Source organism: Myiozetetes cayanensis, unplaced genomic scaffold (assembly GCF_022539395.1).
Source record: "Myiozetetes cayanensis isolate MyiCay16 unplaced genomic scaffold, myiCay2020 scf18, whole genome shotgun sequence".
In the NCBI taxonomy this organism is placed as follows: Eukaryota; Metazoa; Chordata; class Aves; order Passeriformes; family Tyrannidae; genus Myiozetetes; species Myiozetetes cayanensis.
The window spans coordinates 2,372,494-2,397,118 of NW_026087389.1; the positions used below are offsets into that span (position 1 = coordinate 2,372,494).

Here is a 24,625-nt window from a genome sequence, read left to right on the forward strand (position 1 = left end):
TGTGATGTGCCTGCTGGAGATTCAGTGACACTGTTCCAAAAGGAAGCACAGGCAGATGCCTACAACTGCCACAAGCAGAAAAACACCACTGCTGAGAGCAAATAAATACTCAGTAAATGCATTAGAGCTGCCTCACTGGCGTCTTGCAATACATTTTCTGAAGCTGAGAGCACTGCAATGTGAGCATGGGATATTTTTTTAGCTAGAACACAAAATATTCCTTGTAGCTCTCCCCATTCCCTCAGGAAGGGTGTCATGGTGGGGTTTGCCTGGTTAGAACCAAATGTGCTGCAGATGAAAAACAACTCTAAACAGCAATCTCAGGTTTTGTAGGAGTTTTGATATCCTAACATGGAAGTTCAGAGCAAGCCCTGAGAGCAGGAAGGTAAATCTGCTCTTTTGATTCCTGTCAATCTATCTGTCAGTAAGGAACGGGGCTGAAGTGATTAATCAAATTTAGCAGATGTGGAATCAATTCCATTGGTTCCCTAAGCAAAAGCAGAGTTTCATCAAGAGATAAGCTTAATTTGTATTCATGTTGACTTACAGCAGTGGTGTCTGAGATAACTGGAATTGCTCTGATTGCTGGTGCCCACACTTCAAGTGCTCTATTTAAATACTAAAATAGGAAATGAACTTCTTTACAAGCACACAGACACTGATAAGATAGAAGGGTTAAGGCAGCTCATCAAAGCTATGCAAAGCTTCTCGTGCTAGGAAAGCAAGAAGGATAAAAACACAGATACACTTAATCCAGGCTTCAAAAAATCAGACTTAAAAAATAAAATAATAGTCAAATTAATATCCCATTGCTATTCACCTGGAAAGCTGGGAATAAAATGGTAAGTGCTGGAATAGCATAAGAAAAATATACTCTATATAAAACTTGCTTCCAGCATACAAATATCCAGAGTGTTTTCTATGCACAAAGCATTGAAATATTTTTTTTTTTTGTGGCCAAATATTTTGGTTTGTGGCACTAAACAGCCTGACAACTAAAGCTTCTCTTTGCCTGTGCTGCTCATCAGTTTGACTTCAATACAGGCAGAGGGGTTTTTTTTTTCAGACACTGGGGAGAAGTTTCATTCCCCCAGCTTTGCTCAGCTAAAACTTCGGTGTCTCATTTGAGATGGAGGCACCTGCCAAGGAAAAGTAAATAACTCCCTTAGGCTGCATATTGACTTCAGCTAAAGAGAAGTTAAGTGACATCAATCTCCTCCTTTGTTAGCAGACTAGTGCAAATTTTGGAATTTTCCATCCATTTTGTCTCGATTCCTCCACAAGCAGAGGGGTTTTTTTTTATTTATTTTTAAAGATAAGGGATATTGTGGAAGCTGAACCAACAGAACTGACATTCTGGTAATTGAAACGTTTCACTGGAGTTTGCTGGACTGCCCTGACACATTTCTGCTCAAATTGGCTCCAGCTGAAATGCTGTTTCACAGGCAATATATTTTATATGTTGTATTTGATCAGTGGATTGAGGGCTTTGCCTGTTTACCAATAATTATAGAATCATGGAATGTCCTGAGCTGGAAGCGACCCACAAGGATCATCCAGTCCAACCCCTGGCTCTGCACAGACACCCCAACAACCCCACCCTGTCCCTCAGAGCGTTGTCCAAACCCTCCTGGAGCTCTGGCAGCCTTGGGGCTGTGCCCACTGCCCTGGGGAGCCTGTTCAGTGCCAACCACCCTCTGGGGGAAGAACCTTTCCCTGAGATCCAATCTGAGCCTGCCCTGGCACAGCTCCAGCCCTTCCCTGGGTGCTGTCCCTGCTCACAGAGAGTTTAAATTATCTTAATTTTTAGCTCCCTATTTGTCTAATTCCATCCACAGAAACACGACAAATTTTTTTTCTCCCCAAAAAATAACAAAAAATCTAAAAGTGTTACAACTCTCCTGTTTTTGGAACCTGGCTGTGGACAGGGGAGCAGCAGAGGGAAGGCAGGAGCAGATGGTGGCCAGAAGAGCTCAGAAGGTGGCAGGAGAAAGGTCCTGCCCAGGTGGGTCACAGGGCTGTGAGCAGACCCAACCCTTCAAGGAATAAAACCTGCTGGCTCCTTAGGTTTGCCCTGGGATCAGGAGAACCCCCCTGAGTCTGAGCCTCCAAGGGGCAGCTCGAAGAGCTCAGCAATCACCAGATAAATCCCCCACCCAGCCCCGACATCTGCACAGTCCTCTCTGCAGATGACTGGTTGCAGAATTAAATGTTTTGCAGAGGGTTGCTGAAAGACAGCTTTTCATTGCGGTGCTCAATCATTCTGCCCTGTTTCCTCTGAGTAATGGCAGCAACTTGAGTGTAAAGCACCAAAACCAAGTGGGCCACAGGAAAGAGAATTCACCACCTGGAGCAGCTTTATTTATGGCAGAGAATCCCCAACCATCCTTCACAGAAATGGGACTGAACTGTGTCCTACAAGCAAGTCTTGGAGCCAACAAGAACTGAGCATATTTAATTGATTCCCTAAATATCCCTCTTGCCCAGTCCCCCCCCCCCTTCAACACCTTAAATTATGAATATTTGCTTATTACTGATTATTAATGCATGGAAAGTGCTGTATATGACTAATGCACTCCTTCAGCCTCCCTCATGTCTCAGCTTTCCCTCCGCTGTCCTCATTGAAATTCCGAGGGAAGCGAATCCCATATGTTTGTGTGCATTCCCTGCAGAGCTCGGGGAGCCTCAGCCCGTGCTGGAGGAACAGCACCTCTCCCTGGCAAAGCAAAACGAACTCCAATCCCCCTTTTATTGAAATGCCTCAATCAAAAGGAGTTTTTGTGAGGTGACTTTTCCACGAGGGGCCTGATCCCGAATTCGCTGGAGGCGCTTAAGGCAGACGTTTGTGAGGGGAGCAGTGTCTAGACTTGAAAATTTGTTTTATTTAGTGTATGAATCGCTCCCTTCCAGCCTTTCTTTCCCTCAGTGGACACCAGATGATAGAAGTGAGGAGAGAGATGATAAAAAAACCCTCCCTTTGCACATACTGAGAATATGACACACATGAAAATTGCTGATGTCTGTGTCAGACTCCACAGGGAGGGAGCTGGGAGCGCAAAGCTCGTTCTTTGTTGCATTTTATTTCTGCACTGAGCTAAAACACCCCCAGCACAGGCCAGGAAAAGTCATTTCTTCTGCAAAGGGCAAACCAAGAGTTGACCATTTCATCACAAACCCCCATTTCTCAAGATTCTGACCCAAAGAAGGAGGTTAATTGCCCAAAAGAGCACCCAAAAGTGTCCTGGCAGATGATCCAGATGAACTGATTGGGGATCACGTGGAGAGGGAGCAGGTGAAACCAGCCAGGATTAGCCAACTGGGGGATTTCTTTTTGATTCCTGCAGCTGATAACCTTGAATTCCCTCTCTAAGGTGGCCAGCAGGATGGACCAGAGATAAATCCCATACTCAGAGATTAAACCATATCAGTGAGGGTGAAATGAAGCTATTTCTGAAAAATTTGAAGGAGAATACTCCATGGAGAGGGTTGGGAACAATAAGCAGATCTGGTACTGGTATATTTAGGCTTTGTTTCACTATCTAATATAAAAAAATTATTTATTTTGGCATTTTCTGAAGGACTTGCATGCTGCAAGTGCAATAAAGTATCTCACAGTAACCAGAGCAAACAAGCTGTTGAAAATCTGGGGAATGATGTGTTTGAGCTGCAGAGAAGATGGGAGAGACAAGTGGGGCTTAAGGAATTTCCAAGTGCCCCCAAAAGGGGATTGAGGACCTTCTCTGCTGGATCTGGCAAGAGATGCAGAAAATTATACTTCAAGAAATTTTAAGATTTTTTTTTTTTTTTTCAAATAGCAGGGGCCGAAATACAGCAGCTTCATGAGCTTAAAAATGATTGATTAAAAAAAAACCTCTGAGGAAATCCAATAAAAACAACATTTAATGGTGCTTTCATTAATGTGGGTAATCTATTTTAGAGTTTCCTATTTAGCACACTTCTCTTTACACACTTACCAACTAAATTTATTATAAAGCAGGGTTGTCTTGTCATATCAAGAGCCCAGCTGAGCAGGGAGAGCAGTCACCACATATTCAGGACTATCAGGAATAAAATATTGTCATGAATTAAAGGGAGAAGGGGAAAAAGAAAGAATGTTCTTCCCCCTTTGGGTGGAATAGTTTGAGTTGCACTATTTGTGTAACAAAAGATTGAATTTGTCTTAATTCTTCCAGAGAAGTTCCATGATCTGACTCATTTAGCAGTGTGTCCATCACAGTTTGGCTGCCAGAGCTGGGAGGGATTGGTATTTCCTTTTTTAGCACCTATAACCCAACCAAATATCTAAAAAAAGCCTACTAAAGGAGTCCATAAAGATGATAACTGCTGCACAATAAAATGGGAGCACAAATAAGCTGAGCTTTAGTTAAAATAGTTAATCTGTATGGGACATGGCAGGGTTTAATCACATATATGGAGAAAGGCAGAGCAGGTTCCTTCTCTTTTTTTATGACCAAAGGCCAATGTAAATGGAACACTTTAATTAGCCATGTATTTACAGCCACAAAACCCCTTATTTCACCGTGGTTTCTGTCACAGATCTCTGGAATAACAGTGGATAGATGATTTATTTCCCCTCCTTTTAAACCACAGCATTAGCTGTTTTGTCATTTGATAATCAAAAAAGCCTCATAAATTCCACTTTGCACCAGTGGACACCCTGGTAATAATGTTTTGCACACAGAGAGTTTAAACACTGTCTCCCTTTGTAAATCCTGCTCCTGTTGTTTACTCCTGCAGAGCTACAGGGGCCTTCTGGGATGTTCAGAAATTACAGTGTGCTTAGAATTATTGTTAGGAAATTAATACAGAAGCACAAGTAAATACTGTGAGTAATGTGTAAATATTTTTTAATAAGTAAATCAGATGGGGAATATCAGAGTACTGGAACCTCAAGATCTAGGCTTAGTTCAGCCTGTTGAATAGACCATAGAATCAAAATACAAATAAAGATTTGACTGAATACTAGTTACAAAAATATTTTTCATCATAAAATAAAATTGCCACTTCTGAAAGGGGAAAAAACACTGGGAAGTTTTCTGTGCCCTTGGCATGGATTGATCACTCAAATTTTTCTGTTTCATTGCCAGTACCAATGTAAACTTCTTCTCAGATTTGCACTGTCATAACTACTCCTCTGATTTACTTTTATCTGCATTGTACATTGGTGCAGCATACCATAAGTAAGATTTCTTTATGTCACAGCTTTGGATAATCTTCTAGTGAATTATAATAATTTTAAGTCTTCTGTGACCCAAACTGACCTCCTTGAGCAACTGGTCCTGTGTGTGTAAAATGTGGTGTTCAGCTCCCAGGGCTTTGTGAATTACTGACTGTGGTTTTCAAAGCCTGACAACAGAATGTGGCAAGAGAGCCTTGCTGTTATGTTGGTGATCTGAAGGAGAGGCTGAGAAGGATCCTCAGCCCTTCCCAGCAGTTCTGAGACACCCATATCATCCATCTGCCTGCATTTGTATGTGGAAATACCTTCAGGGCTGTGTGTTGGGTGTGATATTCACAGCCTGTGTCAGTGACCCACTCTGATTCTAATGTTTTACCATTTCTTTGGCACTGTTTGTGATCACAGAATCACAGAATATCCTGAGCTGGAAGGGACCCACTGGGATCATCGAGTCCAGCTCCTGGCTCTGCACAGGACAACTCCACGTGCCTGAAAGTGTTGTCCAAACACTCCTCGAAATATAACGATGTAGGTGGTGCTGGCAACTCAGAAATAAGCTATTGCTCATCACTGAAGGCCATGTGAGCCCAAACCAGTTGGTGAGGAGAGTACCACTCTGCTGGGCCAGGGGCTAAACTGGGCCTAAACGGGATTGACAGAACAGAGTGGCCGATTTCGCTGTGGGTTATTGCACAACCCACACAGCAGAGCAACCATGCCACAGCCTGGGGGTGTGTTTTGCCTCCCTGAAGCCTCCCCTGATGGCTCCCACTCTGCAGCTCCGTGTGTGGGAACCATCAGCTCTGCTGAGGTGCTGATGGACGGGATCGCACGGATCGCGCCATTCCCCGCGTGGGTTCGCTCGGGTTTGTTCTCCCCAGCTTCACATCCACCCGTGGCCACTGCCAGAGACAAAACAGGCCTCTGGCATCAAAGCTTTCTGTCAATGAGCTGTCAGAAGCAACACCAAGCCAGCTGTGCTTCAGTGAGGTTTAAATGATGTTATGAAAGCAGCAGTTTGTGACGGTACCTTTTGTTGTGGTGCAGAAGCTCCGAGCCCTTTCTCCAGGTGATGACAGCTCTGGGAGAAGCACTGGGCTTACAACCGATGGTAACTTCACCTCCCACTTGAACAACTGACGTTTTCTTCACGGGATTTTTGGAAAAATCGGGAGCTGCAGCTGAAAACGGAGAAAGAAGAGGAAAGGAGGGCAGAACAATATTCAGCTGGCGAGGTACTAAATGAACTTACTGAATTCTTCTCTCTGAGTTACACAGCAGGTGATGTCAATAATTGCTTTGCTTTTGAGGTTCCTGCAAAATACATATAAATCTACCATGAAAAATGTATTTGAGTACCAAAGAATTAAATTCATTGTGTCTTATGCAGTGACTTTATTTATGCTGTTTCTAAACTAGAAACTGGGTGGCAATCTTTCCTGAGGTTTATCTGGAGACTGGGAGAACAGGTCTGTGATGAAGAACTCACTCCTGATCCAGACACCTTTACTCATCTGCAGAGAATATTCTATTACAGCTTTACTGTGGCTTTCTTTTCACAAATATCCCCTGTTTCCTGAAAATATGCTTATTTTCCCAGCATTTTCTATGAAAATTCACTCTTGGAGAAGGAGAAAACACAAGACCTGTGCAACAGTTGGGTGCTCTTGGAGTCTGTGTTTTACTGGTTTCACTAATATTTGGCTGTTGAGCAAACTTTATATTTGGATATCTGGATGAGAATACTTTTATAAGAACAAATTCCATTTCATCTGCATCTCTGGCAAACATTAATGAGATTCCTTGTTACATGTTATTTCTTTATGTGCATATTTGCCATATGCTCTTTGTTTATAGCTAAAACTATTTTTCCCTCTTTCTAAAGTGACTTTTAAACCTGCAGAATAACTCTTAATAACTCAAAATAAGCAAGAAGCAGCATTCATTAAACTTGTGTGCATGTGATAAAAAAAGACCACACATAGATTAAATTCTACCCCCAAACGAGTCATGAAATTAAACTTAAAAAAAAAAACCAACACATTTACACGTGGGTGAAGAGCAAACAGCAAAGAAATATCAACAGGCTTGAGGTGCCAGGTGGAATTTCATCTATTCTTAAATTCGGATTTTTTTTTCAGAGTGTCCTTTAGACTCATTTTAGTGACATTTACTCACCCATCACCCTCAGCTCAGCGCTGGCATAAATCGTATCGTACTTGTTTTCTGCCACGCACTGATAGAGGCCAGAGTCTGACACATTCAGCACAGGTATGATAAGAGTTCCATTTTCTATTTGGATTCTCTCCTGACAAAAGAAAAACACAGCAAAACCCTGAGTGTACGAACCGACGCTTTTTTTATTCTCACTCCGATGCACCTGATTGCGATTCAGAAGCAGGAACGTTGCTTTTCTGGAAGCAACGCGGGTGAACACACCAGAAATGTAATTTACACCTTGCTGGGTGACGGTGGGTGTTTTTTCAGCCCTCTCAGCTCTTCGAACTCGTCAAGAAATCCAGGCACACGTTGCAGTGGTTGCTTTGGGCGGGTTTGCCCAGATGTTCCAGCTGTCCATGTGTCTCCCTGCACTGCTGAGCTGTGGATCTGTGGTGGTGCTTCACCGTGAAGATGACACAGAAGGAGCTGCCTCAGGGCAGGGACAGCTGTTCCTCTCTGGAGCATCTTCTACAGGGCTCTCAGTACCCCAAAAAAGATGATCAAAAAAAGGCTCCACGGGAGACAGAGGTGCTCCAGTAATGGGGGCATTTCAAATGTCTCCAGACCAAAAAGTCACAGAAAATTGAGCCACTGGAAAAGCTCTGCTGAAAGCCAACACTTAAATTCCAATTGGAAACCCACAGGAAGCCCCTCAGAGCACAGGGAGAGCTTTCTCCTCCGAGCTTGGATTTCTATACACACCACCTTTCCTCGGTGCAATTCTGCTGAAATAGAGGGGACTGCACAGTAGGTAAATTTGGAGCAGAGCTTGGAGTTTGCTGTATTAAAAGAAGTTTTATTTGCTCTACTTTGGAAAACAGAAGAAAGCCTGTTTCATGCTGCAATCATAACTTAAAGCTAAATATTTTGCGATTTTACAATTACTACCCTCTGGGGACAATAATAGTTCTGCTGCAAAGTGTAGCACTGAGAAAGAGAAAAAAAATCCCAACATTCCCCAAAACAGATGACTTTGGAAGAAACCCAGAGGGAGTATAAATTCCATCACCAACTGCAAGCCTGAACAACAGATATTACTGGTATGATTATTCTGCTCCTTTCGTCTGGCTCTCCCGCCTTGGAAGCAGGAGTGGAGGAGTATTGAGTACATTTTTAGAGTACACAGTGCAGTCTCTGATCAGCAGCTCCAGGCATCTCAAATGTCTTTGTGAACTGCTAAACTTATGCTATAGAATTCCAGAATGGTTTGGGTTGGAAGGGACCTCAAAGCCCATCTCATTCCACCCCTGCCCTGGGCAGGGACACCTTCCACCAGCTCAGGGTGCTCCAAGCCCCGTCCAACCTGGCCTTGGACACTTCCACGGATCCAGGGGCAGCCACAGCTTCTCTGGGCAACCTGTGCCAGGGCCTCCCTACCCTCACAGAGAAGAATTTCTTCCCAATATCCAATCTAAGCCTACTCTCTGTCAGTTTGAGGCCATTCCCCCTTGCCCTGCCAGTCCAGGCCCTTGTAAATAGTCTCTCCCCGTGTTCCTTGTGGCCCCTTCAGGCTCTGGCAGGACATAATTAGGTCACCCTAAAACTTCTCCAGGCTGAACAATCCCAGGTCTCCCAGCCTTTCCTCCCAGCAGAGCTGCTCCAGCCCTCTGATCCTCTTGGTGCCTCCTCTGGACTCTCTCCAGCAGCTCCCTGTGCTCCCTGTGCTGTTCCCAGGGCTGGAGCAGCTCTGCAGAGGGGTCTCCCCTGAGGGGGCAGAGGGGCAGAATCCCTCCCTGCCCTGCTGCCCACGCTGGGGGATCAGCCCAGGGCACAGGGTGGGGGTTCTGGGCTGGGTCATGTCCAGCCTCTCACCCACCAGCACCCCCAAGTCCATCCCCCCAGGGCTGCTCTTGATCTGTTCACCCCCCAACTTGCTGAGCTGCCTCAGACCTGGCAGTTCCACGACCTGTTGGGGGAATTTCTCTGCCTCTTGCAGAGGGGGAAATACCACATATTGAGCCCTGGAGCTCTATTTCCCAACACTTCAGCTTTTTCTTGGAGGTCTCCCAACCACGAAGTGACCCAGCCCAACCTTGTTTAGCTTGGAAATGTGATGAGAGCACAGCCTGGGGCTGCGTGGCTGGTGTGTGGCAAACTAATTAACAACATTACATTACTTAGCCACTGATAATGGGTTTTTTGAGCCTCTCACTCCAGATATCTTCTGCACACTTAGTTTTACCTCCAGGCTGTTTGCTATCCTCTCCATGCATTCTATTTTTACAAACATCCTTTGAATATAAACCCCCCTCTGAAGCAACGCTAGTGTTCCACATATATCCCAAATTCCCCACTGTTCTCTGCAGGCTCTTTTGAGCTGGGCATTCAAAGAGAAGAATAAAGCACCCCTTGTACACAAGCAGGAACAATGCTGGGATGACCAGGGAGGTGGTGGGGCAGAAAGGTTTGACAAAGAGCAAAAAACACAGTCACAACCAGCCCCGAGGTGCAAAGCATATGGAGTTATTCTTCCTGTGAGGATTCCAACCAGCAGGTGCTGTGACAAACTGAATATTTTATTACACCTCCCTTGTCCTTTCACCTCCAAACTGTCCATTTTGTCCACTGAGCAATAACACCCAGCATTTTTGTCGCCTGAAGTATTGCATTTACAGCACACTGTAAGTACTGGGAAAATGTTGCTTGAAAACACGTCCGTAGAGCATTTTATTCTTCTTTATCGAAACGATGCAATTGAAGAGTGGCAGATTCTAAACACTGCTCCCTTTTAAAGAGAGAGAAACTGGAGAATCTTGCTTAGGCAGAGGGGACAGTGAGTAGAATGATCAGACTCAGGAAAACTGCAATCCAAGGAAATCCTGGCTGTTCTCCTCAGGTGGAAGTTGGGTCTGTTTAGAACTAATCCATGGAAGATTGCCCCCCCCACACCCCAGCTTCTTCAAATAAGTACTACTAAATCCAGTGAGTGCTGGTTTTGCAACCCAGCAGGTGCTAAATTTGCCCCACATGTTTTGGAAATTATTCTGTGTCTGTTCTTGCTGAACAGAAAGGAATCACAATGTCGTTTTTCCCAACCAAGCAAAAATGCATTACAGGTAAGTCCAGGTAAGTCCTGCCATTTTATGCCCAAGAGATGCTGGGTGGATGTTTAATAAAGAGAGGAAAACTTGGCCTCACACAGTGCAAACCCAGCCATTGTCACAGAAGTCATTCTCCAGGAGGTTGCCAACAGCTGAGGGCTGGAGGGTGGATGTGCCAAAGCTTGGCCACCACAGAAATGGAATTATTGTGCCTGGAAGCTGGGCTCTCAAAGAGCTGGCTAATTAAGGATCTGATCATGTTTCTTAAGTGTTTGAGCTCCAACTGACTTCCCTCTCCTTCCACGCTCCCGCCACTTCACTAATTCCCTTTCCACTTAGTCCTTGGTTTGCTTTGAAGGGAGATTTTGCACTTATTCATCTTTTCATTACAACTTTATATGGTTTTCTATTGTCCCTCCACACAGCACCAGCAAATACTACCCTCAATATTCACTGATTTTCAGAGCTGACTGATTAATTAAGTTTAGGGATTAGCACAGCATGAGAGCAGCCCATACTGCAGGAGACCAAAGGTCCACCCAGCTACAGACTCAGAACAGAAACAGAAGAAAAGTGCAATTTAATGCTGATCATTTTGCAGTTCCAGCTCTGAAAAGCTCTTCCAGTCCATTGGCATCTTTCCAGTTCCCCAAATTACAGGTCAAGTCTAACAAATGTATTTAGTGTTTCTTCAGCCCCTCTTTCACCAATTATAATTGATATTTTTAACCTACTGCCATAACTTGGAGCAATTAGATGCCCTGTAAGATAAATTACACTGAGAAACTGTTGTTTCTATCTATAATGCAATAAAAATGAACTTTGAGAACCAAGGCTTTGTGTTGCAAAGAGTTTGCACTATTACACTTATTTTGATATATTAATCCTCACCTATTTTTTTTGAAACTAAATTAATGTACCGTGAAATGAATTTCATGACTAAATGATGGAAAAAAAAGCAAAAAGATAAGGAAAAAAAAGCCAAGAAGACAAGAGGAAGCTTACCTCTGACACCAGGGGCTGGCCATTTTTTAACCAACTGTAGGAAGGGCTTGGTTTTCCTTTTGCCTTACATTCCCAAAATAAACTGTCATAGAGAGACAGAAAGGCATTTTGGATTTTTTTATCCCATTCAGGGGGTGCTGAAAAGAATATGCAAATCATTTTGAGCAGGAGAAAAGTGATTTTGCTTGAGGTATGTTGCCATTAATTAATGAACTGAGCAAGGCTAATTAATATCTGTCCAACACATTCTTCTTATAGTGCAGGTGAATTCTGCACAACAATTCCTTGGCATTAAATTTCAGGACAAGCTTGGGAAACTGTTAGAGGTCAAGTGACCTGAGGGAAGGGAGTTTGGTTAAGATATTATCCATTTTTATAGCCAAAATTTACAGAAAGAGTGCTGTTAGATGCCTGAAATTCAAGACATTCTTGTCTTGACACACTGAGACCATTAACTTCTGACAAACAAACTTTCTCTAAATGAATACTTGTACCAGGGATATGTCAAAATCTTTGGTCAGTAGGTAATAAAATCAGGGATTGTGCAAAAATTACCTCCCTGTTTTGCCCACACACCTGAGACAGTGGGCTCAGAGCACGAGTTCTTGGGTTGTAATTCATACCACAAATTCTCCCCAGGGGAATTAGGGCTGCTCAGAGTGGAAAAACACCTCGTGGACACTCGGGGAACATTGACATCAATCCTCTGCAGCGTGAAAGGAATCACATCCCAGCTCTGCAAACACCTGAGAGCCCAGGGCTGAGCCGAGCAGGGATTATCTCGAGGCAGGCTGACATTTAGAAGACTTGTCAAGATAAAGGGGAATATGAGACCCATGGAGAATAATTAATATCCACCTAAATTTGGGGCAGATCAAAGCCACAGGGAAGGAGGGGCTTCCCTCTGCCTCTGGCACAGGTGGCTGGTGTCTTGACATGCCATGAGAAGTTTTTAGTTGGGTTATGAAATCATAATACTGAAGTCTCCATATAAAGTAATATATAAATACACACACACATACTTGTAGTTCTTACATAGAATAGTTCAATTTTAGGTGGAGAATTATTATCCCTTGTGACCACCAGAGCCAGCCTCCCTCTGGAGCTTGGCTCTGGGGGAAGATGATGATTGTACCCTACAAAGTACCTTCAGATGTCCCACACCAGGTTAATCCACTGCCAATGAGCTGCTTCCCAGAGCGGGAAAGGAGCTGGGAGAGGATCCCAGAATAGTTTGGGTTGGAAGGGACCTTAAAGATCATCCAGTCCCACCCCTTGCCACGAGCAGGGACACCTTCCACTAGCCCAGGTTGCTCCAACCTGGCCTTGGACACTTCCAGGATGGGGCAGCCACAGCTTCTCTGAGCAACCTGTTCCAGGGCCTGCCCACCCTCCCAGAGAGAATTCCTTCCCAATATCCCATCTAACTTTGTCTTCTGTCAGTCTGAAGACATTTTCCCTTGTCCTGACTCTCCACCCCTTGTCCCCAGTCCCTCTCCAGCTCTCTTTTTGCTCCTTTAGGTACTGGAAGGTTTTATAAGGTGCTATTAAGGTAGGGCTCACTGTGCCTAACAATAATTTTAATTCCACGTCATTTTGATTGCTCTCAGAGCCCAAAGCACAAGCTGGAGGCATCACATACAAAGCAGCAGAAAGTGTCCAGGAAAGGAACCCTATTTCTTGGAGACAAGCTGCATATGGAGAAAAAACACCCCAGCAGAGAAATGAAATCAATTATGTAGATAATCCACCAGCCCACGCCTAAAATGACCAAAAAAATCTCATGCAAAAGCTTCATGAGGCATGTTTATATATTTCATAATGAGCAGCTATTAATTAATGTACAAAGCACATTTAATAAGCACATTGGTTTAGATTGAATTAACTGATCATAATTTTGTAATTGCCTGTGCTGTTCTCAATCACGTCCAGGTAATCCACTGAACTTCATTTTAATGGAACTGCTGGATGGGTGCTGGAAAAAAATTAGTGTGCAATGAGAGCAAAAATAACCCCTTAAAAGCCAAGAAATAATTAAATATTCACACAAGCAGCAGACTGTTCTATTCCTGGCATATATCTTGATATCAGCCATGGCTGCAGGAGGCTGGTGGCTCATCAGCAACGCTGCATCTCTTCATTAAAAGAGATTTACTTTAAAAAAAAAAAAAAATACTTGCCAAAGTCGTCTCAACAGATGTTAATTGTAGGCTCAGTCTCTCTTTCTGTGATTTTTCTTACTCCTGTTAAGTTTAATTTTTTTTTCCTTCTCCTTTGAAAGATTTATGAGGTAAAGGGAAAAAACATCTCTCCTCTCGTTGCTGTCAAAATATGTTGCTTTCCATGGGTATTAACAATGGGACTAAAGAACATATAATTCACCTTGACCACCACGTGTGACTGTGATCACAGGAAATTAATGCACGTGGGAAGTGAAAAGGGGAGGGAGAACAGACCCCCAGGTAAATTATTCTGGACTTTCGAAGGGAGAGCTGTTTCCCAAATCTATTATTCTCTCCTTTTAGCCAAGCAGGAAGGAGAGGGAGGAATGGAATGAGTTTCTCCTGCTTTACCCTCATCTGCTGATGGAGCTGAGCTCAAATAGGAGGTGAAATAACTTTCCACTGCCATGAATAAAACTCCTGAACCCTCCCCTGATCTGCATCTGGGGCAGCACAAATTCTGCTGCTGGGAGTGAATCTCTGCCTTTAATGTTCCCTGTGAACGTACCAGGGCTTTCTCCCTGCCTTTTATTAACCTTTCCAACTTCATCATGGCACAGCCCACATCTCCAACCTGAGTTTCAGTGCAAGATATCTTTATTTGCTGAGGCTGTTGTTCAGTGAAGGTCACTCCAATCAGCTTTTAATCAGCTTAACTTGCCCTGCATTTTATGCCTCCAATGAGGGGCTGATAAGACCCCATCTGCAAAACCCAACTGAAGGCCACTGTGCTCTTTAAAAAGAATAAAACCAAAATTAATCTGCTTACCATAGACAAATAATTGACCTCTTGCAATGTTTATTCCTCGACTGTTTCCTGCAATACACTCGTAAGAACCTTCATCTTCTTGCTGAGCATCGGGGATTTCGAGAACTCCTTTGGTTTTGTTGGGTTGAATTTTCTTTGCCAGGGAATTTCCATCAGACCTCTTCCAGCTGATACTTGGGACAGGGCTAAATAATTGCATTTCATTAGGGAAAAACAGAGAACATTGGTTATAGGAGGGAAATAAAGAATGTTAAATCCTGTTATGAGAGCAATAATATTTTTAAAAAGACATAATTTCTGTTTCTAAGCATAACTCATAAGTCAGAGATGTTCTAACCTGCCCAACTTATTTAGGAGCACGAGTCCAACAGTGAGATGAAATGCACAGTCTATTCTAGAATTTCTTTTCTTTGGTCAATCTTTATTTTCCCCTTAGGAACTTACTTGGGGCTCAAACCTTCTTTTAAACACTGAGAGACTGTGAAACACCTTTACAAGCCAAAGAAACACCCCAGAAGCACCGAATTATTGACTGGTTCTCACAGCAAACTAATTCCCTGTAGCATTAGAGGTATTTTCTCACCCAAAAATAGGAAGTATTGGCCAAGAATTCAAAGGATCTAAAAATAACAACAAATCTGAGTGAGAAGAGGAAAGCACAAGACACTGAGGCTGAAAGGAGGTAGAGACAAAAGGGAATATTTCTTTTTTCATGTTTTTGTAGCTTTCTGTAATTTTTGTTTATATTTGGATTAATGCATCCTATAAAACAACAAAACACAGTGAAGTTTGAAGGCAGCTATAAATGTTTCCTGGATTTCTGGTAATATCCCAAACCATCCAAGCCTCACTTTCATGATCTATTATGTCACCAAAACACTTTAAAATATTAATAGTCTTGAATTTCACAGTTTCTGTTTCTGCAAGCTGAAGTAAGTTGCTTTTTCTAACAACTTAGATTTTGAACAGCTTTTTCCAGAGGCTTTGGCTAAATTTCCCCATTTCAGTTCAAGACCTGGATAGTTGTTTAAATTTCAACTCCTTCTGGCCAAGAGCTGTTGTCATTACCACCTTTATTAATTGCCCTTTGCTATGAGACCAAAAGCTATTTCAGGTGCAAACTTGTTTGATATGGTTTCCTGCACGACATTATTCATGCAGAATTTCTGCAAAGCCAAGTTAGTTATTTATAAAGCCAGATACCTTTAGTTATTTAAAAGGAGCACAGCTCCAGACTAGGTCTATCTCATGGTTGTCACGCTCCAGGCAGGAAAACAACCAGAGGAGCTTTGCAGCCTCGTGGTGGATTGCTACAGACTGTTGATGACATGAAGAGGAGCATGGCTGGCTTCTCAAATCCTGCTGCATATTAAACAGTGGGTGAACAGCTCCTGGAGAATTTCAGAATGCCAGAAGCGTTTAACTACTTACTCTAAAGGCATCTATTTGGGATTTTAACTTGTTTATTTTTATTATTTTTTTTTTTAATAAAGGAAGCTAACAGCCACATGGGAGAAGAAAACAATAATTAGATGCATTCATACCTGAAAGTGCTTCATCTCACTATCTCCTGTCCTGTCAGCCATTCGTTTTCTCTCAGCACTGACTATTCATAAACGAAGGGAGTCTGTGCTGACACCAAGGCCAGAGGCAGCGCTCGGTGGGAAAAGGCCCCTTCTGTCAACTTGTCAAGTCAAGTTTAGCAAGGTCTGAGCTGAAGGCACTGTCCTGTTTTCCTTCTCCACACCACAGACTCATAATGACATCCTTGGGGGTGTTTCAAGGCGAGCTGGGCTCTTTGGCTCATTTTTGGCTGGAGCCACCGGTGTTTGAAACACATTCTCTCTAAATTTCAGCTGCAGCAGGAGGGGCCACGAAACCCTCAGGGTCTGGTTCATCAGCTCTGCTGTGTCTGAAGGCACAACTGCAATAAACAGTTATCAGCTCTTTGCTCTCCTGCCAGGCAGTCTGGCTCTGAGGGCCCCAGGTTTGTCAGGAGAAGGGAGTCACTGGTCGGGGCAGCAGCTCCTCACCTGCCTGAGCTCCAGGTGGAAAGAGCAGAGTGTGGAGCATCCCCAGCTCAGCCACTGCCACCACCCACGGGAAGGACCTTCTCTAGAGATCTTTTCTCGTTATCACAGACTTCCCAGCATCTTCAGTCAGTGCATTTTGCAGAAAGCAGCTTTTTTTTGGGCTGGTTTCACCTTTTTCTGATGCTACTTTACGTCTTTATAACCCAGTTTCTTTGGAACATCTCTTACTACAGGCTATGTGAAACCTTTCAAGGTAAAAATAAAAAAATCCAAAACAACAACAGAAAAAAACCCACAACAAACCCCTGAATGTAAATTTAAAATTTAGATTGACTATATTGGGTTTTGGAACAACTAATCTATTAAGAAGCTGATGCTTTAAGAAGTGAAACATTCCTTTAAGCATAGGTAAATATATCTTAAAAAATAGTTCAATAAATACAGCCTTGTGAGTTTTTGTAGGATTCTGCTCCACAATCACATTGACATTGCAACACAGACCAGTGTCTTCCCATGCTGATTTGGGGTGTTCCTGCCACTGGAAGGTCTTTTTTTCTTTAGTCACTACCAATAACTAGATTAAAACAAATAACTGCTTGAGCCTAAAAAGTTTTGGAATATATAAAGAAACAATGAATGCTCTTCTCAAATTTATTACACTTCACAGCCAAAGTCTGGCTTTCACCTGAGCAAATAAGAAAACAGCACATAAATATGAGAGTGTCTTTGTACATAAATCTGCAGTTTATTTGAAACCTTCAGAGCATCTAGGAGGACTAATTTAATTTATATTCCACCATACAGGCAGTAGAATCGCAAAACCATAAGTTACTAACTCGGAGAGAAAAGGAGATGGAAAATATTTTGTGGTTGGTGACAAGTGTTGTCAGAGGGAACATGAAATTAATTTGTCTGCAGCATTAGAGCCCACGGTGATGAAGGGGCCACCTTTTTTTTTGCAGCCAGATGATGCATTGAGACTGTGCCTCATCCTTTGTCCTGTGCATCTGGGGGCCCTTCAAAATGAAATTAAATCTACAGTTTCAGTAATGAAGCCCATGGTTTGTCAGACAAATGAGACAAAGCCGAGGTCTGAAAGCTGCCCCAGTGTCTGCAGCGCTGCTGGCCCGGGGAAGGATCGGGATCTGAGGAATTCTGTAGTTAAAACACTCCATTTGGAATTATCTTAATGTTTTAGCTGGGAAACAGCAAAGTTTTTGAGGCCTGGTGGTGTGGCTCGTTCTCCTGGGGGCACAAGTTGCTCCCCCCAGCTGATCTGCTGAGCCCTGAGAACACAAACCTGCAGGCATTGGTTTTGTGGGGGATGACAGCAGCAAACTGCACTTGTGCTGGCAAAAGTCCTTCCCATGGATATGATTTTCGAATCCTTTTATAACCTCCTACATAAACAACTGGAGAATACACCAGAGGTGAAGCCTGGGCTTTTTATGTAAATTTAGTAAAGATGGTTATTGGAACCCCCCCCTGTAGCTCTGTGATTATCTCCTTATAACAACAACCACTGGAAAAACCCTGCCATGAATACATTTAGAGGAATAAGCGGGGCCTTCCCATGAAAAATGAATATTCTGCGTTGAAAGAAATCTTGTTTTATGTTATTCACATATGCTTTTTACAACCTTAGCTGGCAACAGCCCATCTGCAGGGATTTTGAACAGATTATTTCCCTACCTTCGAGGAAGGGAATGAAGAAAAACATAAACCACAGACAGAGTTTAATAAATGTGTGCACCAGACATGGGAAGTACTGTGCTTATTTTCATTCCAGGAACTGTTCTTATTTGTGCAACAGAGGGAAAAAAAAAAAAAGTTATTTTGGGAGAAATCTACTGATAGAAGCACAGGCAGTAAACTGAACATAATTCTTTCCATGGAGCTCAATCCCCTGAAAGACACAGGGAACAATAATTTGGATATATGGCATGATTAATGCAGCTTGATCCAAAGCAGAACTTTTAATACTGGCATAATATTAAACACTGTCAACATAATGAATATTGGTGCAGAACACAAAGTCTCATCTCTTCTATTAAACTGCCACAGGCTGCAGGATTTGAAATAGTGAAGCCACTATTTCATATTTCAGTTTCCCCCTTTTTTCTAAAGAATTAACTGCAAGGGGCATTTTTTGGCTTGTTTAGGTCATCAGATAGTTGGACTCAAATTAGAGAACTTTTTACTCAATTATATTTCCGTCCCAGTGAGGACTAATTTACTTTGCAAAATCTTCCCTTCTATATTCGTGGTGTCTGTTCTATAAAACAAGGTTCAAAGGCAAGAAGTGCCCCAAGCACATTTTGGGATCCATCCCTCCAAACCCTCATCCCAGGGATAAATATTGAGTCTTTAACCCTTTTATACTTGTTTTCCTCAGAACAAGAGTTTATGGGGCCGATTTGTGAAAATCAGGAATGATATTTTAATGTAAAATGCAAAACGAGCTTTTTGGAATGTACCTGCCCCAGGGTGCCCCACAGCCAGGTTGAAGGAGACAATTTTGAGTTCCCCCAAGGAAAAAAAAGAAGCATCTTTAAAGTGTTTTAAACGGAGTTTGAAACTCTGGCCTCTTGTACCTGCATTTGAAACGTGGAAGTGCCTTTTGAGCAGAGTCCAATAGGTATGATTTGCTGTTCCATACAGAAAAGAGATGCTATTTCTCTAAATACCACAAAACTACTTTCATTTAAGACTTTTGGAGCCCAAAACCCCAGCAGGTTGTCTATAATCTGCCTTTGATGTGAAAGATTTCTGTTATTCATAGAACACAGGTAGCAGCAGCCGCAGCATTGTCTGAACCACCGGACTAACAGTGTGAATATAGAAAATTATGGATAATGGGAAAGCAGTTCTGAAATCCAAGTGAGATAATAACCCTCAGTGCTTGTGGCAGATCAGAGGTACAGCTCAACAAATGCTGGGCTGAATTGATTTTAACATAAACAGACAATGGTAGGGGCCAGTTTTAGTGGAATTTCAGCATCCAAAGGTGCTCGTGGTCACGCTGCTGCTTTCAGATGGGTCTGACTGCAATTGCAAACAGCTGGAGGCAGGAAACTTCCAGCTTTTCACAATACCACTAATCACCTGCATACCTGTAGAAATCTGGCCTTATCTAATAAGTTACTTCACCTGCAAATCTGTTTCTCTTGCTTTATTCATATAGAAATGCCAGCTCTGAAATAAAGCTCCTGCATGCATTGATGTGTTGGTGCAAATGTGGTTCAAGGCTCTGTTCAGGGAGGAAAGAAAGCAGGAAAAGAGGAAAAAACCCCACATTTCTATGGGAGACATCCAAATTATAAAATATAAAATCCAAGAAGAGAAGTTCTCCAGTGATGCCACTGAAGGGCCCCTGCTCACAAACAGCCTCTCAAACTCACAAGAGTTTGTGGGTGATGGATTTTGGCCCATGGATCACTGGTGTTTCAGGCAGTAGAACTCCAGGGAGGTATGGCAGCACTGCTTGCAGCAGTGAGGAAGAAAAAAATACATATTTGAAGAACAAAAAGTACATTAAAGCTTCAATAACCCTCTCAGCAATTCCATTTCTAAGCACTACACAGAAAATATTGTGCTCCCTGAGGGATCTCATTGTCCATGTGTCCTTTCAGTCCTTTTGTCCTTAAGATGTTCTTAAAATGGTAAAATCTGTGCATCATTTTAACATCACCCATCTTTACCCCTTCAGTAAGGTATCACTGTTTCCAACATCTCATTTACTCTGTTTTTTAAACACTTTTCTGCAGCCAATATCTCATTGTTCCACGCTTTCCATGCAACAGATGGGAGTATGAAATGACAACTTGAAATGTAAAGCCTGCATGGACTAACACACAATTAAGGAGGTATTTAAAGAGAAGTAGCTTGACAGTATTTAGAAAAGAAAATCAGCTTTAACAGGACTGCTCCAGTCTGGTACTCGTTTTGAGCCAAAAAATGCACGTACCTTTAATAAAAATTAGCTGTAAAATTAGTTTATATAGAAATCTCATCTGAAAGGCGAGGCCATTTCAATCTTATTAACTTTTTATTTGCTTTATTTTTCTCCTTCCCAGCGTAGGTTCCAGAGGAACATTTGATTAATTTGTGCTGTCTGCAAGTCAGGCTTTTAACCTCTGGGAAAGCACTAAACACTTTAAAAGCTTACAGCCTTAAAAGGGATTGTCAAAGTGAACTTAAACTAAATAGAGGTCAACAATCTGAGGGTTATTCTGGCTTTTCCAGGGAAAAGGGATGAGTTTTTGGGAGCTGGTTACACTGATTCAGTTCACCACCTGCTCCTTGAACACAGAGCAGCCCTTGCTGCTGGGAATGGGGACAACAGGGTAAGTAAACTTGGAAAAGACTGCAAGGAAGGTGGATTTGTAGAAGGAAAGGCTGCTGTTAGGGCTTCCCAGGGCTCCTCAGCATCACTGTGAGACAAAAGTGTCTGAAGGATCTGTTGGATCCATCCTGCAGAGTCCACGTGCTCTTGAAACACAACCTGCTCCCCTGCATTTAATTCTTAGAGACTCCAGAGGAGGCCCCAGGATGATCAGAGGGCTGGAGCAGCTCTGCTGGGAGGGAAGGCTGGGAGGGCTGGGATTGTTCAGCCTGGAGAAGGGAAGCTTCAGGGTGAGCTAATTGTGGCCTGCCAGAACCTGACGGGGCCACAAGGAACACGGGGAGAGACTATTTACAAGGGATGGAGGGACAGGACAAGGGGGAATGGCTTCAGATTGACAAGGAGTGAGTTTAGATGGGATATGAGGGAGAAATCCTTCCCTGTGAGGCCCTGGCACAGGTTGCCCAGAGAAGCTGTGGCTACCCTTGGATCCCTGGAAGTGTCCAAGGCCGGGTTGGATGGGGCTTAGAGCAACCTGGGCTGGTGGAAGGTGTCCCTGCCCATGGCAGGGGTTGGAACAAGATCATCCTTAAGGTCTTTTCCAATCCAAACTGCTCTATCACTCCATGATGTCCCACAGACAGAAAGAAATCCTATTTTGCTGTATATCAGATGTGAATGTGCAGTTACACTGAATCTGGAGTCAGGTCTCATCTCAGAGTTAAAACTGCTCTCAAGGAATATAATCCTTGTTCTGGTTTCCCTCCCCTTCCCACACCTCCTCCCCCTGCTTCCAAGCTGCAGTCCAGTGAGCTGCAGTCACAGTGCAGTTTCCTTTCTCATTTCCTTGCGAACACATTGCACACAGACCACCAAACCAAGGTTAAACAAATAAGTTGCACGGAGTCACACTCCGCCCAAAAAAAATTCCAAGGTGCAAATTCAAGAAAACCAATATTTCTCCTCGTGGAAGAGTGCCAGAACCCCCACTTTAATGAAAGAAAAAAGTCTTACTTTCCAAGGGCAAAGCACTCCAGTCTGACGGACGAGCCCTTCGCCGCGTACGTCGTTTCTGGAAATCGAACTTCAATCTTTGGTTCATACTCCCCCATCACACCTGTTGAACATCAAAACAGCTCACTCCAGTTGAGCCCCAGACCTGCCTAGTACAACAGAATGTCAGTGTAAAAGAAAGGGTGGTATTAAGCACGTCAGAGCCTCATGTTCCACCCGTGGCAATCAACACAGGATGGAGCAGATTTAACCTTGCGGGTGGAATTCAAGCCCTACATCGGTAAATTCCCTGCATTTAGGAGTTGAGGAACGTGACTTTGTACAAGTCCTACATGCAAAAGAATTTAGTGATTAGGGTTTTAGAGATAATTTAGGCTTCACACCTCTTGCCTAGAGGTGTTAACAAGCAATGCCTTTAACCTTAGTCACTTCTCAGGACAATAAATAAGTTCTGGGTGCAAGAGAATTATAGAATTCTGCGTCCAAAGTGCTTGCAAAGCACTTCAAACTTCTTTAAAACACCCAAATGTGAGCTGCAGACTTGAGAAAGGCTGCTGTAATTAGATGGAATTATCACATTTGAAAATCTGGCTGAACATCTGATAAAGCCCAGATAATCCAGCATCAATTTAGGGCATTTAATTTTGCAGCAGATTTGGGAAACTAAACTTTGAGCTGAACTTCTTAAATGCCTTTTATGCATCTTGCAGTGGAACTCATTGCAACAGTAGGGATGAATATAAATCAGGTCTTTTCCTGCACAGTGTCTTTACCCAGACCCCACATTGAAGATGAACCAGTTCTTATTTTATATTCTCGTTTATATTATTTTATATTTTATATTTATCAGGCATCTGGTTAATAATGCAAATTTCCACTGTTTCTGCCAGCTTTGGACTCAACCCAGAGGCCATCAAATTGAATGGGAGAAGATAAACAGGCTGAGAGAAGGAGCCTGAGAAAAGGAATAGAGTCATGAAAAAGAAAAAGAAAGAAGAGTCAGAAAAGATCTCAAGAATTTACAATCACAGTTTGTACCAAATTATTAACTTTTGAGCCCGGGAATTCCAACTTTGCTTTGTGATATCTGATTGTTACAGAACAGCAGAGTCTCATAGTGAATGTATTATTCCATAATGCACAGCTGAGCTTTATTTATCCTGGAAATCCAACTCCACACAGAGTTTTGTTCCTGACTGTCGCCACTGCTTTGCCAACAGCGCAGGTATATTGAAATTTAGGTGGGCAAACTTTCAGAACACACTCTGTGTAAAGATTTCCCACGTCCGGGTTCCTCACTGCGAACATTTAACTGCAGGGGTTGCCAGAGAGGTATTTGCACCTGTGCAGGTGAGATTCTCACCTCAGCCACTCATTTCGAAGCAGCTCTCTGGGTTTGATATTTCAGCTCTAGTTAGATTACAAATTTAGAAAGCTTTGTCGGATTTAAACCTCGGCACAGGCACGAGATGAGAATTATTAATGTACCATGTGACACTGAGCACGGCTTCCTTTGCATGTGTTTATCTCATCAGCCCTGTCCTGCCAGTTCAAACCTCCCTTCAGTCCAGCACGTGCTGTGGGATCGTGTCCTGAGGCACAGCCTTTCCTGGGAGCCTCCACAGGGATGCTCAGGGGTATGAATTCCCAACAACCAGAGCAGGACCAATTGGTTTTGTGCAGCTGACGCCTTAAAATAGGAGAAATAATTTTCTGGACTATTTTTGAGTATTAAAAGACAAAAAAAATCCCTCCTTTATTATGGTGCCGAGGGTGCACAGGAATATTTTGCACACCCTGAGCTGCATAGGCTGTACAACTTTATACTATCATCTAATTACAATATTCAGATCCTAATTACAATATTCAAATTCTAAGTGCAATATTCGCTTTCTAATTGCAATATTCAAATTCTAGCTACTATGTTCAGATTCTAATCACAATATTTGGACTTTCCCTCATGTGTTACACCCCCTTCCAAAACCATCCCTCCCATAGCACCTCCCTTGCCACGCCACTGATGCACCTCCCAAATTTCAGTCAGAGGTCCCAGAAAGACCCCATTTTCACCTTCTCTTCCTCCTCCTCATCTCCTCTGACACAGTATCACACCTTCTGGAATGGTTTTAAAGCCCCTGAGTAGCTTTGACTACTCATACCAGGTGTTATATCTCTTCCTCAGTACGTTTTTACAGACAGAAAACCCTTGGCCTCGTTCTGCTGAAGCTTCACAAAGAATGATGATGCTGCGTTTTAGGTGGTTTGTCCAAAGGTAAAACAAGCTAAAGGGAGCAGCAAGCTGGAATAAAACTTATGGAGTACAGGTTTTATGGCTACACTGTCTGTTTTTAGGTAGACAACCCCCCCCTCAGTGTCTTACCATCGCTGCGGAGGGTGAGGGGGGTGGGAGGGCCCCTGGCACTCTGCTGTGCCTCCGTGTTGGTCACCACACAGGTGTAATTCCCCACATCCCAGGGCTCCACCTTGGCCAGGTACAGATTCCCCGTTTCCTGGGAGACGAAGCGGCGCCCATCTCCCCGAAGGTCCAAGGTGTCGTTGTTGAAGATCCACGTGTAGGACAGGCCTGGGAAGCACCAGACACGTGTCACACATCGCTCCCCGTGTCACACATCGCTCCCCATGTCACACATCGCTCCCCGTGCCACCCCTTGCCCTGCAGAGCGAGGCCCCCCCAGGGCAAACCACCGGGCACGCACAAATTAGCAAAGGCGAGGTGAGCGCCGCTCGGGTTTTAAACTCATTTCAAGCCACTTCG

The 24,625-nt window shown here is 43.3% G+C and overlaps 1 protein-coding gene across 4 annotated transcripts in view; it reads right to left on the minus strand.

The window, feature by feature from the left end:
• Positions 1-24,625, minus strand: part of CNTN6 (contactin 6) — a 124,511-nt gene that overhangs the window by 26,618 nt on the left and 73,268 nt on the right. For 3 of the 4 annotated variants that reach the window (XM_050313248.1, XM_050313247.1, XM_050313246.1), the window contains 6 exons: positions 24,230-24,433; positions 21,850-21,952; positions 14,458-14,642; positions 11,467-11,603; positions 7,379-7,508; positions 6,231-6,381 (listed from right to left, as the gene is read on the minus strand). In XM_050313248.1, the coding sequence (XP_050169205.1) occupies positions 6,231-6,381; positions 7,379-7,508; positions 11,467-11,603; positions 14,458-14,642; positions 21,850-21,952; positions 24,230-24,433 (910 nt within the window). Of the gene's footprint in view, positions 1-6,230; positions 6,382-7,378; positions 7,509-11,466; positions 11,604-14,457; positions 14,643-21,849; positions 21,999-24,229; positions 24,434-24,625 lie in introns of those variants that run through there. The other variant, XM_050313249.1, reaches the window with a different exon arrangement.